Source organism: Papio anubis, chromosome 12 (genome assembly GCF_008728515.1).
Source record: "Papio anubis isolate 15944 chromosome 12, Panubis1.0, whole genome shotgun sequence".
In the NCBI taxonomy this organism is placed as follows: domain Eukaryota; kingdom Metazoa; phylum Chordata; class Mammalia; order Primates; family Cercopithecidae; genus Papio; species Papio anubis.
In genome coordinates, this window is record NC_044987.1 from 81,669,717 (window position 1) to 81,685,818 (window position 16,102).

Genomic DNA, 16,102 nt, shown 5'->3' on the forward strand with positions numbered 1-16,102 from the left:
CTGACTTTATGTGAACAAGAAAGATAAATGTTTCATAATATCAATTAACTTTGACCTGATTTTTCTGATCAGCTAGACAGGTCTGTTAAGAGAAATAATAAGAAATTATATTAGGTTTCTCTAGTTGAAGCTATAACTTTTTTTTTTTTTTTTTTGCATTTACTTCCACTTTTCAGGTACAGAGATTACAGATATCCTCCTGATGATGAGAATAAATATTTTCATAATATGCAATTCTGGCATGTCCTTGCTGCCAAGATGACCTTCATCATTGTTATGGAAGTAAGCTGTTCTTAACTTTCATTCCAGTTACTCTCCTCTCTTTAGGCAGGTATTTCCAAAGGTAACCTCTCATCAGAAAGTTAGCAATATCTCAATAAATTGTCTTGAAGGAAGTATTGTATTTGTTGTCATAAAAAGAACCTTAGGGATATTTTCAGTACAATGGATTGCCTATTACTCACTTATTGCTGTTGAACATGTCATGGGGACAGAAAAGGAAAGGAAAACAAATACGGTCTTTTTCCCTTGAAGTCAGGAAAAGGGGAAATAACGCACGGATTTTACGGAGTACCTATTATTTACTAGTTCCAGAGGCAGTATTAAATCGTAACAACATTGTAAATTAGACCTTATCGCTCACCTTTGAAAAAGGAATCTGAGATTCAGCAAAAATAAGTAGCTGGCTTAACGTTAACTAACATTAATGCTGGGTCTCAATGCCAAATGTGCCTCACTCCCAAGTTTGTACTCTATCTATTATTTTTATGCTTCCTCTCTTGTGGAATATCTAGTGTAATTATAGAGATAAGGCATGGAAGAAAAGGTAACCAATACAGAGGCAGTATTGGACAAAGTTTCAAATTGAGTGATACAAATCATATGGCAAGAAGGCCGATCAGGGAGAGAAAAGTAAAATAAAGGCACTTTTTCACCCTGGATAAACCCCAATAAAAGACAATCCTAACCCGAGAGCATGCCATTCCAACCAGTTTCTGTTTAATTTATTTTTATTGTTATCAAGGTTTCACATGTAATTTTAAAAATCAAATCGTTCTGCATGGCAAAAAAAACAAAAGAGCAATCGTACATAATATTCCTGCCTACCCTAAAATTCTAATATCCAAAGTAAACATCTCAACTTTTTTAACTCACTCTTCTAGTAGTTACCCTTGTATGGCAAAAGAACATGATTTCGCAGTTATATATTTTTATTTTTTAGTTTTAGGTATCAATTACTGACATTCTACTTTGGCAGATCTCTCACACACACACCCACACAGAGAGAAAGAGAGAAGGGAAAAAAAAACTTTCTCTTTCTCCTACTGCTCAATAATTAAAGCATTTTTTTTTGTCTTATTCTGAAATTCAAAACCTCAGGAAAGAGGAAGTATTTTGATAACTTATTTAGCAGCAATATATGATCTAATTTAAGGCTTTTGATAGCCTTTATTTATTATTTTTAGAGTGACTCTTCATTTACTTTGCTGCAGAAATATTTAAGTGTTTGATACAGAGTGCCACCTGAGACCCTGCTGTTTATACACTAAATTACATATTTTTGATATTTAATCTCAATTCTGAAATATTTCTGTCCATCAGTTTTGAGTAAGATATTTTATATAAATACAATAGTCAGGGTTTATAAATTATGACTTTATAAATATTAGTCACATCTGTTTCCTGTCTTACATTCTGAACATATTTCTTTTATTATAATATTGCTTTTCTTTTCTCCCTCTGTCTCTTAGTTCTTTATGAATTTATCAGTCTTTCATTCCAACATTTTGCATCAGAAGTTTAGATCACCTTTCAGCCAGTACATTAGTTCAGGAATTCTTTTGTTTTAATTTATTTATTATTTGTATTAATTTTTTATAATAATTGCAGGCTCCAACCAAGCATCATCCTGGGACTTCTCTTCATCTTGTCTTCTATTGGAGACTATATTTTCTGCAATCTATGTTTCTCCCATTTTTGGTTTTCTAGCTTATTTTGGTGAAGCACATCTTCCAGTAATATCTGAGGAAAAATTATGGGCTGTCCATTTTTGAGGAATTGAATATTGAAAATTTCTTTTCTTTCCTTACATGTGATTATTTGGAATAGAATTTATAATTAAAAGTTGTTTTCTTGAAAAAATTTTAATCAACATTATTTTGGTATTCCTGAAGTTTTGAAGACATTGTTTCATTTTCATTCAGCTTCCAGTATTGCTACAAAATGCAATACTATTCTGACTCCCCAGTCTTTGTGTATTAACTATTTTTAAAATCAATACGGTTTTAGGATTCTCTCATTAGCCCCATTTTTATGAAGCTTCACAAGGTGGTTCTTTGCTATTTGTCAACATTCATTGTTTTAAACACTCATTGAGCCCCTTAGATCTAAAAACGTACTTACCCATCAAGTTGAGACAATTTGCTGGCATAATTTCTTTGATAAATTTTTTTCTTTCTTTGTGCTGTCTCTCTGGAACTGCTGTTACTCAAATTTACACTTTCTAGTTTGAAATTCTAATTATTTGTTTTCTCCTCTATGAAAACCTGGATTAATATCTTTTTAAAAATTCTACTTTTTTTCTTTTACTCCTTTCCTTATATCTGGTTCTTTTTTTTTTTTTTTTCCATGTCAGAGACTTTCCTACGTATTGGGTGGTTCTGCTCATGTTTAAGAGTGTGGCAGTGAAAAGCTGACTTTAAGTATTTTGTGCATACAGGAGTGGTGTCACTTGGTGGGTTTCACCGTGGGTTGATAAGGTAGTGAGCTGACATTTTCATTGGATCCTTACAAAATTTTGACATCCACAGTTCTGCTTTTACAGAGTAGTTACTTTTCCCAGAGAAAACTCTTTAAATCTGCCTATTGAGATATTTTGTGGCTGCCTGTGTTCTAAGACTTGAGCAACGCAGAGGGGACTAAGTATCTCACAGTTCATCGTGCTGAATTTCACTGTTTTTACATTTTTTTTTTTCAATATGTTTTCATACATCCACTGTGTCTGGTGCCCCTGGATTCACAGCTTTCTGGTATAATTTCTGCAGAAAATAAACTCTTCAGCTGCTTCCAGGGTGTAGTATGGAGTAAAAGAATACCTGGATACAGATGGGAGAAAGGCTCCAAAAATTCAAGTGCTCCTTATGCGAATTTTTATCTAATCCTCTTGTTTTCAACTCCAGCTCACACTAATACCTTCAAAAGTCCTTATTGCCTTCTTTCCTGAACTTTTCTGACAATCTAAAACAAAATTGGCTTTTGTCTTTTTGGTTTCCACTGTCAGTCACCACATCATCATTTGCAAGTTTGCTAGCCTTTTTCAATCTTTTGAGTCTAATTCCTTTATATCGAATTCCTTTATAAATATTTTATCAGCTTTTCAGGAAGGAGCAGTGATAAAGAGTATATTCAATAATCATGTTCAACTGGAATATTGCTAGTTACATATTTAAGTATATATTTATTTGTTTAATGTTGATCTTTGTATGAAAGTTCTAGGACAGGGACCATATCTTCTTGCTTGCCTTTCTACCTCATATGTTGAGCAGTTTTTTAAATAAGTGAAATGATTTTTAAAGACTTTCTGCTGAACATGTGACACTTCTAATAGCGTCTAATCTTTCCTTTGTATTTCCTCTAGCATGTTGTGTTTTTAGTTAAATTTTTGCTGGCCTGGATGATACCTGATGTTCCAAAAGATGTTGTGGAGAGAATCAAGCGAGAAAAGTTAATGACTATCAAGATTCTCCATGATTTTGAGCTCAACAAATTAAAAGAGAACTTGGGAATTAATTCTAATGAATTTGCCAAGCATGTCATGATTGAGGAAAACAAAGCACAGCTGGCTAAATCAACAATCTAATCAGCATAATGAGGAAGCAGCAGGTGGTCTGCCTTACTTCACTTTTTCCTCTGGGTTTAGGGCCAGAGGTCAGAAGCCATGTGTCAATTTTACCCCCCCCCCCCTTTTTTTTTAAACTCAAAGTTTTTATACACTTTTATAGAGGCCAACTTTGTGATGTTGGAAATGTACTACTTCTCTGCTTCATTGACTGGGCCCTCTCCAAATGTTTTCTGAGGTGCTGTAAATGACTGTTGAAAGTGCAGGTAGAATCAGAATACTGGGATATTATGAAGTCTTGCAGTTTAGTAAGAAACACTGGCCTTGGGCTGTCCCATCACTTTCCAGTGCATCTGTTTATTTTTATGGTCTTCTCTTGGGTTATTTGATACCTCCTTCCCCAGTAAGAAAAATGTTGGGGCAAAAAGAAAGGGATCAAAGAGGCTGACTGAGCCCTGTATATCCTATCATTTTAAAATGTGCAAATGAATTGCCAAGATCAGATGACATAAGAAAACTCACACATTAAAGTGTTAATGGATCATAGCAGAGGTTTATTCCTGACACATTCAACTACAATCAGAATCCCAGATAGTTCTTCCCAGTAAATGCAGAATTCCTTTTCTCGAGACTGGAATTTTGGGTTTCAACATAAAACAACTTGGTTCTTAGAGATAATAATTTGGTCATAATAGTTTCAAGACTGATCTTATCTGGAAAACAACATTATGAAGCTGTTAGATTGCTTCAGGTTCTCAAGCAAAGATACAATAGAGAAGTAAATGTGTTTTCTTAGTAGTTAATGGATGCAAGACAATGTATATTGATTAATTTGTGGATTTTAATCTAGAAAATTGCTAAATTTCTTAAAAATCACTTTTCTTCTGGAATGCCAGTTTCACATCATGAAGCCTGTTTGTATAAGTTAGGTACAAGTTGTTTATGATAAACATTTCTTTGCTTTAAAATAATTGCAAATCTTTTAATAAGTTTACAATCTTTTCTATTGATGTGTCATCTTATACAATGCTCAGTGCCTTGTTCCAATACCTCTGACACAGAAGAAGTCATGTTGTTAGTTAGTGATTTGATGTGATGTAACATCTTAAATGTAAGCTTGTCTTAAAGAAATTGTCAGTATAACAGCAACCACAGACTTGAACACCAAAAGTGAATCAACCAACTAAGAATGAGTTCATAGACTTAATAATCTAAGGGGTAAAAATGTTTGTTGAAGTATTCCTCTCAAATTTAGGCTTGTGTTACATGCACAAAAATCCTTGTTCTTTTTTCACTTAAAAAAAAAAAACCAAGTATATATAAATTTGTGTATCTATACACACACATATCTATATAAATAATTATTAGCACTAGAGTGACACAGTCAAGTTATGTAGTATTTGAATCTCTAGTTTCAAATTATAATTCACCTCCAAAAGAATATTGTTTTATAATCACACACATAAGAAATTTTATCACAATATTTTAAACTAACATTTCATTATCTAATGCTAATAAATTATTGTGGTACTGCCAGTATTAAATATATGGCAGATGGTATTAACTACTGATCAATAGTAAGCATATAGAACTGGGGATTATGGATTTTATAAACTATGAGACAGTCACCCCAGTTTGGACTGGGACTAATGCCCGGTACTGATTTGTCATCCACTGAGTAGACTTTATGAATATTTTTGAGTAATTTGAAATGATCTCATTATTGAAAGATGATTTCATATGTAGAGTCAGAGTTACCATGATATCTGCCACCAATGCAGGATTTTTGGCATGTCAAATCAAATTCTCCATTGCTACAGTGTAGAGTGCACACAGCTCATATTGCTTCCTTCCTGGGTGCTGATAAAAATAAGAAAGAGTATGGAAACTGGTTTCTTGAATATAAACTTTAATTTTTAAACCTTAAAAGTATTCATAGAGCTAGACTGTATGATAAATAAAGACAAATTTAATTCACAAAGATATCTGTACCCTGCAATTTTAAAATATACCAACTAAATTTTGGGTTTCTGGAAGTGTATGGAGAAAACAGCAAGGAAAGAAATTATTTTTAAGATGAGTAAATAATTCCCATGATTGATAGATATTTTCCTTTTGAAATGTTATGGACTGATATTTTTTATTCACCTTTAAATTTCTTACCAAGAAGTTTATCTTTGTTTTTCAGGTTTAAAAATGAAATACAGGTATTCCTCACTTTCCTGAAAGCGTGCTAACCAAAATCAGGAGCCAAACCAATTCAGATAGATGTGTCTCATCTAATTAAACCATTGGTTTTAATAGGAGGGCTGCATTAAGAGAGCCCAACCACCACCTATAAGTTGATAATTACCAGCATGGCAGGTGATTATATCCGCTGACCAAGTGCATAGTTTTGTTTTGTTTTGTATTCAGAATGTTCTAGGGAACATTTGAGATTTTATGTGAAATAAACTTTTAAGTGCCAAAGCCAAAACAATACTTAACTCTTTTCAAATGCCCTCTTTCATCCTTGCCTTGAACAATTTTCCTTTGCACACAGGAAGTAAAATCTACTTCAAAACGTTTATTTTAGAGGAATCCATTAAGAAGGAATGTTTTACTTAAATGAAATGCTGTCTTACTTTTGCTGTGTCTTTTGACACTTCTTAGCTTTAATATTCTTCTTTTAACCAAGCCATTCTGCAAGTTATCAAAGAATAGGAGAAGGGAGAGGAGGACAGATGAAGGTGACGGGAGATGAGAAAGAGTAGAAGGGAGGAAAGAATTATTTCCTTATGAATCCTGTGTGTGTTTCTTTGGAGGAAAGAGCTGTTCCGAGGAAGCTTGGCCCAGCTGCTGTTGATAAGAGGTATATCTCTTAACAAAGACACCTAATTAAAGCGACAGAAAAGCTAAAGAAAATTTCAATGTGACAACTATCATGTGTCAAAATAAAACTTAGATTCCAAAGTGATTTTTTAGCGTTGGGCGCTATGAGTAGGTATGGATCTCTGTTGATTGACTCCAGTTGAAGGTGAGAAATCTGTAACAATCATTCAAAAGGGAATCTATTATTTTGAAAGAAACTCTCATATTTTTTTAAAATTGTTAATAGTTGTTATATAACTAAGAATGTTATGAAGAAAAATAGCATTGCAAAAAGCACCATTGGTCAGGCTTACAAGTCAGCCACAAAGAATCGGTATAACTACTGTGTTATTCTTTTTCTAGACAAATTTTGACTCCTCTACTTTTATGTGTAATAATTCCAGTATTCTCTTTATTTCAGCATTATGTGAAAAATGATGAGAATGTTAAAAAGAAAATAATAATGTGGTTTAATTGGTGTGAGATACTTGCTTGCATCTTCCTCTAAGGTTTGACTAGGTGTATCTCTCCTGTGTGTGAGATTATGTCCCCTGGTGTTAACCCAGGAAATGAGTGCTCCTTTTTAACATTTCTTTCTTCCAAGTTTTTTTCTTCCAGGAAAAATAATATGCAGTTATGCAGGAAAAGCTGTCTTAAATAATGTGTACATAAATCTCAAGAGAATCAAATTTATACAGTGAATAAAGTAATACTTAATATTAAACTACATTTTGACATGAACTCAATTTGTTCTTACAGTAAAATGTTGATATTTTTGGAGTTTATTCCTTTTTGAGTCATATTTGTTTAGAAACATTAAAATATATATATATATATAAAACATGTTTAACTCATGAAATTACATGTTTTTGCACATGTAGATGTTTGCATATTGACAATGCAAATTCCTTTAAGTAGAAAGCTGGATAATCTAGAAAAATTTGAGAAGGTGGTAGTTTTTGTTGTCTTGTCTTATTTTTACTACTTTGGAAGATAAGGGTGAACAGAGAGGCCCCCAAAAAGAAAAATTGCATGTTGAAAATTACAGGTAGGTAGATAGGCAATGAGCGGGGCAAGAGAGGGCTCCCGACACACTCACTAGGAATGTAGGTGATGATTACACGATTATCATACTGTTTCTCTAAAAATTATAATTCTGCAACCAGGGAGAGGCAACCTCCTGATGATCCACACCTGTTAACATTAAAAGTGTTACTTGAATGCAGGCCCCAGGGAGAAGCAACTTCCTGGGCATGCATGTTAAGAGACAAAAATGGCGAAGTATGATCTTCCAGGCACGCTCCACCTGAAAAAGGAAGAAAGCCTCAGATGGGCGTGAGTTTAATTCCAAAGGGTAAGGAGAGCACTGCAGATGCAGAAAGTCCACACTAAGGGAAGAATCATGGGAAAGAGACAAGCCGATAAAGTCCCAGGATCATGGTTAAATGCCTTTTTTCTCCTTTGGAGCTTCGGGTGCCCACTTAGGTCTCCACCCAGTGAATTTTCCTTTTTTTTTTTTTTCTTATTCTAAAGCCTTTTAAAATAAAGTCCCACCACTGCTCCAAAATGCCTTGGTCTCTTTTTCTGCTTTTTGCCCCTCAATTGAATTCTTTCTTCTGAGGAGACAAGGACTGAAGTTGCTGTGGACCCATACGGATTTGCCTCTGGTAACTCAGGGTAACTTGGATGTCTGCCACCGCTAACAGAAATAGCTCACACATATTTTTTCTAGTCCCATGTTTTTCATAAAGAAGTCCACAACCTTGTTCATCAGAATTATCTGGGTTGCTTGTTAGAAATGCATACCCCTAGGTCTCTTATTCCCAGATCTCTAGAAACAGAGTCTTTGGAAGAGACGCTTTAAAAAATCTCTTGTGGGGGATGTTTTGGGGAATAGGTGTGGGGGAGTAGTAATACTGATGGTAATTTCATAAGATGCCAAATTCCCTAGCCCAAAGTATTTCTACAATGACTCTCAAACATTAATTTATTGTTCCAGCCCATTGAAGAAGTATGTTAAGACAGGTAGTCAGGGTTTCCAAATTTGTAGAACTGTTCCAATTCTGTTGTATATGGAAGTAGTTAAAATCCTACAGCCTAAGAGCTCTAGCCCTTTAGTTTCTTTCTTTCTTTTTTTTTTTTTTTTTAAAGGAAGTAGTAAATTAAATTTATTTGCTTTTACCAATATATTCAAAAAAATAAAAGTGTAGACTGGACAAAAATTATGGTGGATACATCCCATTCTAAGAACAAAGAGTTTAACAGACAACATTTAATCAAGAAAGCAAAGCTGTTAGGAATATTATGGAATAAAGGGTTGTTTATAGAAAATAGCCCTTTTTAAATTGTGAAAGAAACGGGAAAGCAACGGTCTGGAAGAAAGATTTGGAGGATAATATGGTTTGGCTGTGTCCCCACCGAAATTTCATCTTGAAATGTAGCTCCCATAATCTCCATGTGTCCTGGGAGGGACCCAGTGGGAGGTAATTGAATCATGGGGATGGGTTTTTCCCATGCTGTTCTCATGGTAATGAATAAGTCTCACAACATGTGATGGTTTTATGAAGGGCAGTTCCCCTGCATACACTCTCTTGGCTACTGCCATGTAAGACGTGCCTTTGCTCCTCCTTCACCTTCCACCATGATTGTGAGGCCTCCCCAGTGATGTGGAACTGTGAGTCCATTAAACCTCTTTACTTTTTAATAAATTGCCCAGTCTTGGTTATTTCTTCATAGCAGTGTAAGAATGGACTAATACAGAGAGTCAGAGAAGAATAACTCTTCAGCACTCCTGAAACACTGCCATAGGTAGAGAACTTGAAGCTGGTAGAGAGATCCATGTGATGTGCTGAAGTGAGACTGGGAAGGAAAGCTAATGAAGAAGTCTATGGGGAAGTGTTACATTTATCTAGCTACTGTTTCTATAAATCTGCAGCCAAGAATCATACACAAACTTGGAGCACACTGCTGGTCAGGAATAGTTGCACATGGAGTGAAAAAGAGTGAGGAGAGGATAGAGCCCACTAGACTCCAATTTGCATGTCCTTTATCACATCTGTCCTCAAAGACCAGAAAGAAATCTTTCTGTTGCTTTACTTCTGTATGCCTCTTGTACAAATCTAACCTGACACCAGATAAAGAAAAGTCTTTGAGCAGTGCAGTTCCAGCTTCACTTAGTAAGGCTACTGGCCATTTGAACAAAATGATTAATAAAATAGACACAATGTGCTTTCATTAAATGTTGTGCTCAATAACTGAGGAATAGGGATTTCTTTACAAATACATTCTAAACACTAACAAAATCTGGTCAAATACCAAGCCCCACCCAAACAACAACAACAACAACAACAACCACCCAGCAAATCTCAAATGACCAATATAAATCAGATAATTTTCTCTGTCCACAATAGAATGAAATTATAAAAAAATTTAAAAAGATGGTAATCAAAGTTTAGAAGATAATTTTAAATTAATTATACCAAAAATACTGCACAGCTCAAATTTTGTGGGATATACTAAATATATTTTGTGGTGGTTTTAGAAGCAATGTATAGTATTTAATTAGGCTATTTAAAAAAGAACAAAGAAGTTAACCATCTAAAGAAGTTAGAGAACAGCAGTATAAACAAAAAAAATGTACAAGGAAGGGAAAATCATTTTAAGAGGACGAATTACTGAAAAATATATGGAAAACAATATCCTTAATGGGAACATACTAGACTTATACCCTTTATAATTAGCAATAAGAAAGCACACTTGCAGCAATAATAGCCTACTTTTTCAGACTATCGCAACCCCAAAAAACACTAGAAAAACTTGGTAATGTATTTTTAAAAATGATTGAAAGCATCAGAAAAATAAAATACAATGGGTTTTCATAGAAATAATACCTAAGAGAGGAGACAAAAGCAGAGAAGTAAGCCTGTTTTTTGTAACAATATTTTCCCTTGAGGAAATTGTAGATTCAAGAGGAAAAAAAAGGCTGAAAGAGAGGTTCTGCTGAGCTTTCAATTACAACTTGGGAGAAATATTTAGGGTCTATCAAGGATAAAGAGCCCTGGTAAAATTTCAGTACTTTCTGTGGAGACATTAAATATAAAGACACAGAAGGGTTGAAATGAACATGAGGGGAAAAAATTATTCCTTGGAAACACCAAAATAAAATAAAATTGATCTATACTAACATCAGGCAAAGTAGAGTGTGAGGCAAGGTGTAATAGTAGAGATTGAGATACTGTATAATGATAAAGTGATAAATTTAAGAATAATACATAACTAAACATGTATTCATCTAATAACATACAGGAAAACTTATCAAGAAATGTTGACAGAACTGAGAGATGGTAAACCCACTATTTTATCTGGAGATGTTAACATGCTCTTAATGACTGATAGACCAATGGAAACAAATACAATAGGATATGCAATATTTAAACTGTACAATCAATCAATTTGACAACTGACAAATACATATATGTGTATATATATAATGTATACACACACACACACACATATATATACACACACACACAAACATGAGAAATAACATGCAACAATGGCAAAACACACATTTTTAAGTGTACATGGAAGATTTCCAAAATGATCATATCCTGGACCTTAAGGCAGATGAAATTAATTTCAAAGGACTGAAATCATTTAGAGTATTTCTCTGACTATAGTAAATTAAACTAGAACTCAATAGCAGAAAGATAACTAGAAAATCACCAAAATGTTTGGAAACTAAGCAAGCAAAACACAGTTCTCAATATATATGGATCAGAGAAGAAATCTCAATGAATATTAGATAACATTTGAAAATAAAAATGAATATTTACATTTTCAAATTTGTTGGAATCAGTTAAATCATTGTTTTTAGAGAATGCAAGTGTGTGAAAAAAATCCATGCAGGGGGTGACTCAGCGCGAGATTTCAAAGGCCAAGCAGATCAAAGAGAGTTTGCCAAAAATGGGGCACCCCAGAGTAGGGGTCTCAAAGCCCAGACTTTGCCAAAAAAGGGGCACCCAGAGGAGGGGTCTCAAAGCCCAAACATAGTGAGGTTGGTGAATTCATGGGAGAACAGCTTGTTTCGGAGAGTTAGTTCAACAATGGTGGGAATGGCGTAAGTGCATTCACACAGGATGAAGGTGGTCCTGGCTGTAGGTGTTGATCCTTAAAAAGGTGAGGAGGGCATCTATGCAATGCCAACCCAACACGGAGGGTCAGAGCCCAAACCAGGTGATGACCACATCCCCAAAAAGGTGTAGCCTGGAGGAAGAAATAAGAGTCAGAATGTGGCAAGGAGTGTGGACACACATGGTGGTAACATGACATGGAGTTTTGAGGCCCAACTGATGTGAAGAGAGCACCCACATAGTGCTAACGCTGGGCTGAGGGAAGGGAACTTGTCGTGACCTGACATAGTATGATGGAGCTAGGTGGGGTGAGCTGGGACTCACACAGGTAGCCAAATTATCTGAAAGTGTCAGAAACTGAATGTGAGGCACTTCGAGGATGGGATGTCATTCTTGCAGGCTGTGATGGTGGCAGCTGAGTTGAGGTTTGGGGCTCAGAGAGGAATGAGAAGGTCATGCACATTGAGAAAGGGGTGGTAGGGGTGATGGGAAAGATAAGTTATATACAAAGGCTTAATCAAGTATGTGAAAACACTAAGGATATAATCAGCTGGAGATGGGAGTTACAGATCTCTAAAGGAGAACCATAGAACGACTCCTCTAGTGTTTGATTGAAGTTAGAGGTAATGGATAGAACTAAGGATTTTTCATATGTAGATATAGAAATAAATCTAAATGTGAGTACACACACTCACACACAAAATGGCAAGACGGGGGCAGGCAATGTCCAAGGTGACCCTGAAACATTTCATTATGCTAGAAAGCAAGAAAATTCTCAAAGGATGATTCAACGTGTTGTAAAAAGAATATAGGAGCCAGATTTCAAATGCACAACCTAAATTTAATCATGAATAAACATTGAACAAACCCAAACCTGAAGGGCATTCTACTAAATCACTGTAATTCTCGAAGTAGCAAAGACATAAAACTAATGAAAAGACTAAAGAACTATCCCAGATCAAAGTAAACTAAAGAAATTTGACAAATTTGACAAACACAGTGTGTGATTATGACCCCGATGTTTTTGCTACAAAAACCAAGATTGGTATAATTGATAATACTTGAACATTATCTGAGGATTAAATTGGAGAAATGTGTCAATGTTAATATCCTAATTTTGAAGGTTGTATTGAGTTTCTGCGGAAACTGTGTGTTTACAGGAAATACACACTAAAGAATTGTGAAGGAAAAAATAAATACTGGAATTATAAACAAAAACTAATATGATAAAATTGGAGAATATATTTGCAAATCATGAGTATGATAAGAGGTTGACATCTAAAAATACATCAGGAATGCAAACAAATCAATAGTAAAGAAAGAGATAACTAGATTTTTAAAATAGAGGAATGATCTGAATAGACATTCTCAAAAGAAGAATACAAATGGAAAGCAGATATACAAAAAATGTTCAAAATCACTGATCATAAGAGAAATGCAAATTAAAATCACAATGAGATATTACCTTAAACCTGTTAAAGGGTTATTATCAAAAAAAAAAAAAGAGAGAGAGAGATAAAAAGTGTTAGCAAGAATGTGGAGAAAAGGGAACACTTGCACACTGTGCGGGGTGCAGCGTAAATTAGGACAGCCATTATGGAAAACAGTATGGAGGCCCCTAAAAACATTAAAAATAGAACTATCATATGTTCCAGGAATCCCACTACTGGATATGTATCCAAAGGAAATGACATCAGTATGTCAATGAGATATCTTCACTCCTATGTTCATTGCAGTACCGTTCACAATACCCAAGATATGGAGTAAATCTAAGTGTCTATCATTGGAAGAATGGATAAAGAAAGTGTAGTATATAAACACAACGTGATACTATGCATCTTTAAAATAGAAAGAAATCCTATCACTTGCTACAACATGAATGAACGTGGATGACGTTACGTCAAGAAAAGGCAGGAATAAATAAACAAATACTACATGATCTCACATATATGTGTAGCATAAAATAGTTGAACTCATAGGAACAAAAAGTAAAATGGTGGTTACCAGAGGCGGGGGCAGGTGGGGTATTGGGGAGATGTTGATCAAGGAACACCACGTTAGACAGGAGACATAAGTTTAAGAGATCTGTTGTATGTCATCACATGAGTTAATAAATATATAGCTGAAAATTGATAAGAGAGTAGATTGTAAGTGCTTTCACCACAAAAGTATGTGAGATAATGTCTGTGTTAAATAGTTTGATATAGTCATTCCACAATGCATACCTATAAGAAAACATTGTATTGGACACCATAAATATATGCATGTTTTACTTGTCAACTACAAAGAAATAAAGAAATCTTTAATATAAATTGTTACCTAAGGGTGGTAGATGGAGCCATAAAAAGAAAAATGGAAATATGTCTCTTTGATAGTAATGTTTTGATTTTTGAACCCTGTAAATATTTTAAACATAAAAAAGAGAGATCAAAAATTTTAAAAACTCGCACTAAATGTTGTAAATTAAATTAAACAAACTAAACAAAAGAAAAATAATTATTTCAAGTGATTTGGTGCATAGTATTCTGTGCATTCTTAGTGTGGTATGTTCTAAATATAAAAAGAACTGCAAAGATACCTTAAACTTCACTCTGTAGTTTTATTGTTAGTCGAAATGTTGGTATTTTGAGTTTGAAACTATTTCATTTAAACAAGCACATAAATATGTTTATATTAGGAGTGAAAATTATCAATTAAAAAATAAAAATATAAAATAAGTTTTTTTAAGTTGTAATATTAAATTTGAAAGAGAACTGTCCACATGAACTCATGATTATTTAATGTCTTTCGTGTATCTACTGAAAGTGTCAAGAAGAAATTAGAACCTATTATAAATAAGGACATATAGCACCCAGATCTTGGCTTCTAAATTGGTCTCCCCATTGAAAAAAAAAAAAAAAAAGACTGACTCCAAGTTTATGGAAGAAAATAAGATAAACCTTAAATTCATTTTTAAGCAGAAAGGAAAATTTAAGCACTGATGGATCATGTCAAAAGAGTCTGAGACAAGCCTGTGCAATGTGGCAAAATCCTGTCTCTACAAAATACTACAAAAATTAGCCAGGTGTGGTGGCGTTTGCCTGTAGTCCCAGGTATTTGGGAGGCTGAGGTGGGAGGACCCCTTGAGCCTGGATGCGGCTTGTGGAGACAGGGCGGGGAGGGGAGTTGCAGTGAGCCAAGATCATGCCATTGAACTCTAACCTGGGTGACAGAGCAAGACTGGCTCGACGCGCGCACACACACACACACAGAGTCAGCCTGAAGGAGCACCTTATGGTCAAATTTGAGAAAATCTGAGCACCAAAAAACATACTAACTATATATGATTACAGCACATTGAATAAATACATATATTGGGTCTATAAAACACTTAAAAAGAGAAAACTTAAAGAATGTCAGCTATTAAACTTGGAAGAAGTGATTTTAAAAATCACTATTTTGACTCGGGCATGGTGGCTCACGCCTGTAATCCCAGCACTTTGGGAGGCCGAGGCAGGCGGATCACCTGAGGTTGGGAGTTCGAGACCACCCTGACCAACATGGAGAAACCCCATCTCTGCTAAAAATGCAAAACTAGTGGGTGTAGTGGTTCACGCCTGTAATCCCAGCTACTCGGGAGGCTGAGGCAGGAGAATGACTTGAACCTGGGAGGTGGAGCTTGCGATGAGCAGGAGATCGTGCCATTGCACTCCAGCCTGGGCAACAAGAGTGAAACACCGTCCCCCCCGCCAAAAAAAAAAATCATTATTTTGCAGTCCTCTCATGTAGTAATTGATCTGTGAAAGTATCATCATTAATTGCTAAATATATTGTATAGTAAAAGGGTTTGTAAGCCGAGAATATTTACATGGTACCGAAGTGTCACTTCACATACTACTTACTAATTGCAAAGAAAACTATGTGTTTTTACAATGGGAAAATCTTATGGTTATCAACCTTTTCCTTATCATCAAGCTTAGCATCGCTAATTGTGGAACAACTTAATATCATATTATATAATAAGATATAAACATATAGTACAGAGCATAACATCTGAGGTATGTTTAGACTTCTAGTTTACAGGAAATCTAGGGCACAAACACGGTGAGGAACCATGAAACCAATGCACAATATAGTATACCCTTATAAGACCTATAGCCATAAAACATTAAATGTAATGAAAAATAGAGGAGGAATGCTGTTGTAGATTAAAAGAGAACATTAGCCTTGATATAATATTGATATTTAAAAGTAACACAAACTATAGACTTCAGGGTAGCTGAAGATAATAGTAGTGCCGCCA

General features: G+C 34.8%; 1 protein-coding gene across 8 annotated transcripts in view; it reads left to right on the forward strand.

The window, feature by feature from the left end:
* The window catches only part of ANO5 (anoctamin 5), a 99,087-nt gene extending 91,672 nt beyond the window's left edge, over positions 1–7,415 (forward strand). For 7 of the 8 annotated variants that reach the window (XM_031653385.1, XM_031653383.1, XM_031653384.1 and 4 more), the window contains 2 exons: positions 177–282; positions 3,638–7,415. In XM_031653385.1, coding sequence (XP_031509245.1) covers positions 177–282; positions 3,638–3,859 — 328 coding nt within the window. In that variant the 3' untranslated portion in view covers positions 3,860–7,415. The remainder of the gene's footprint in view (positions 1–176; positions 283–3,637) is intronic. The other variant, XM_031653379.1, reaches the window with a different exon arrangement.
* Positions 7,416–16,102: the final 8,687 nt, after the last annotated feature.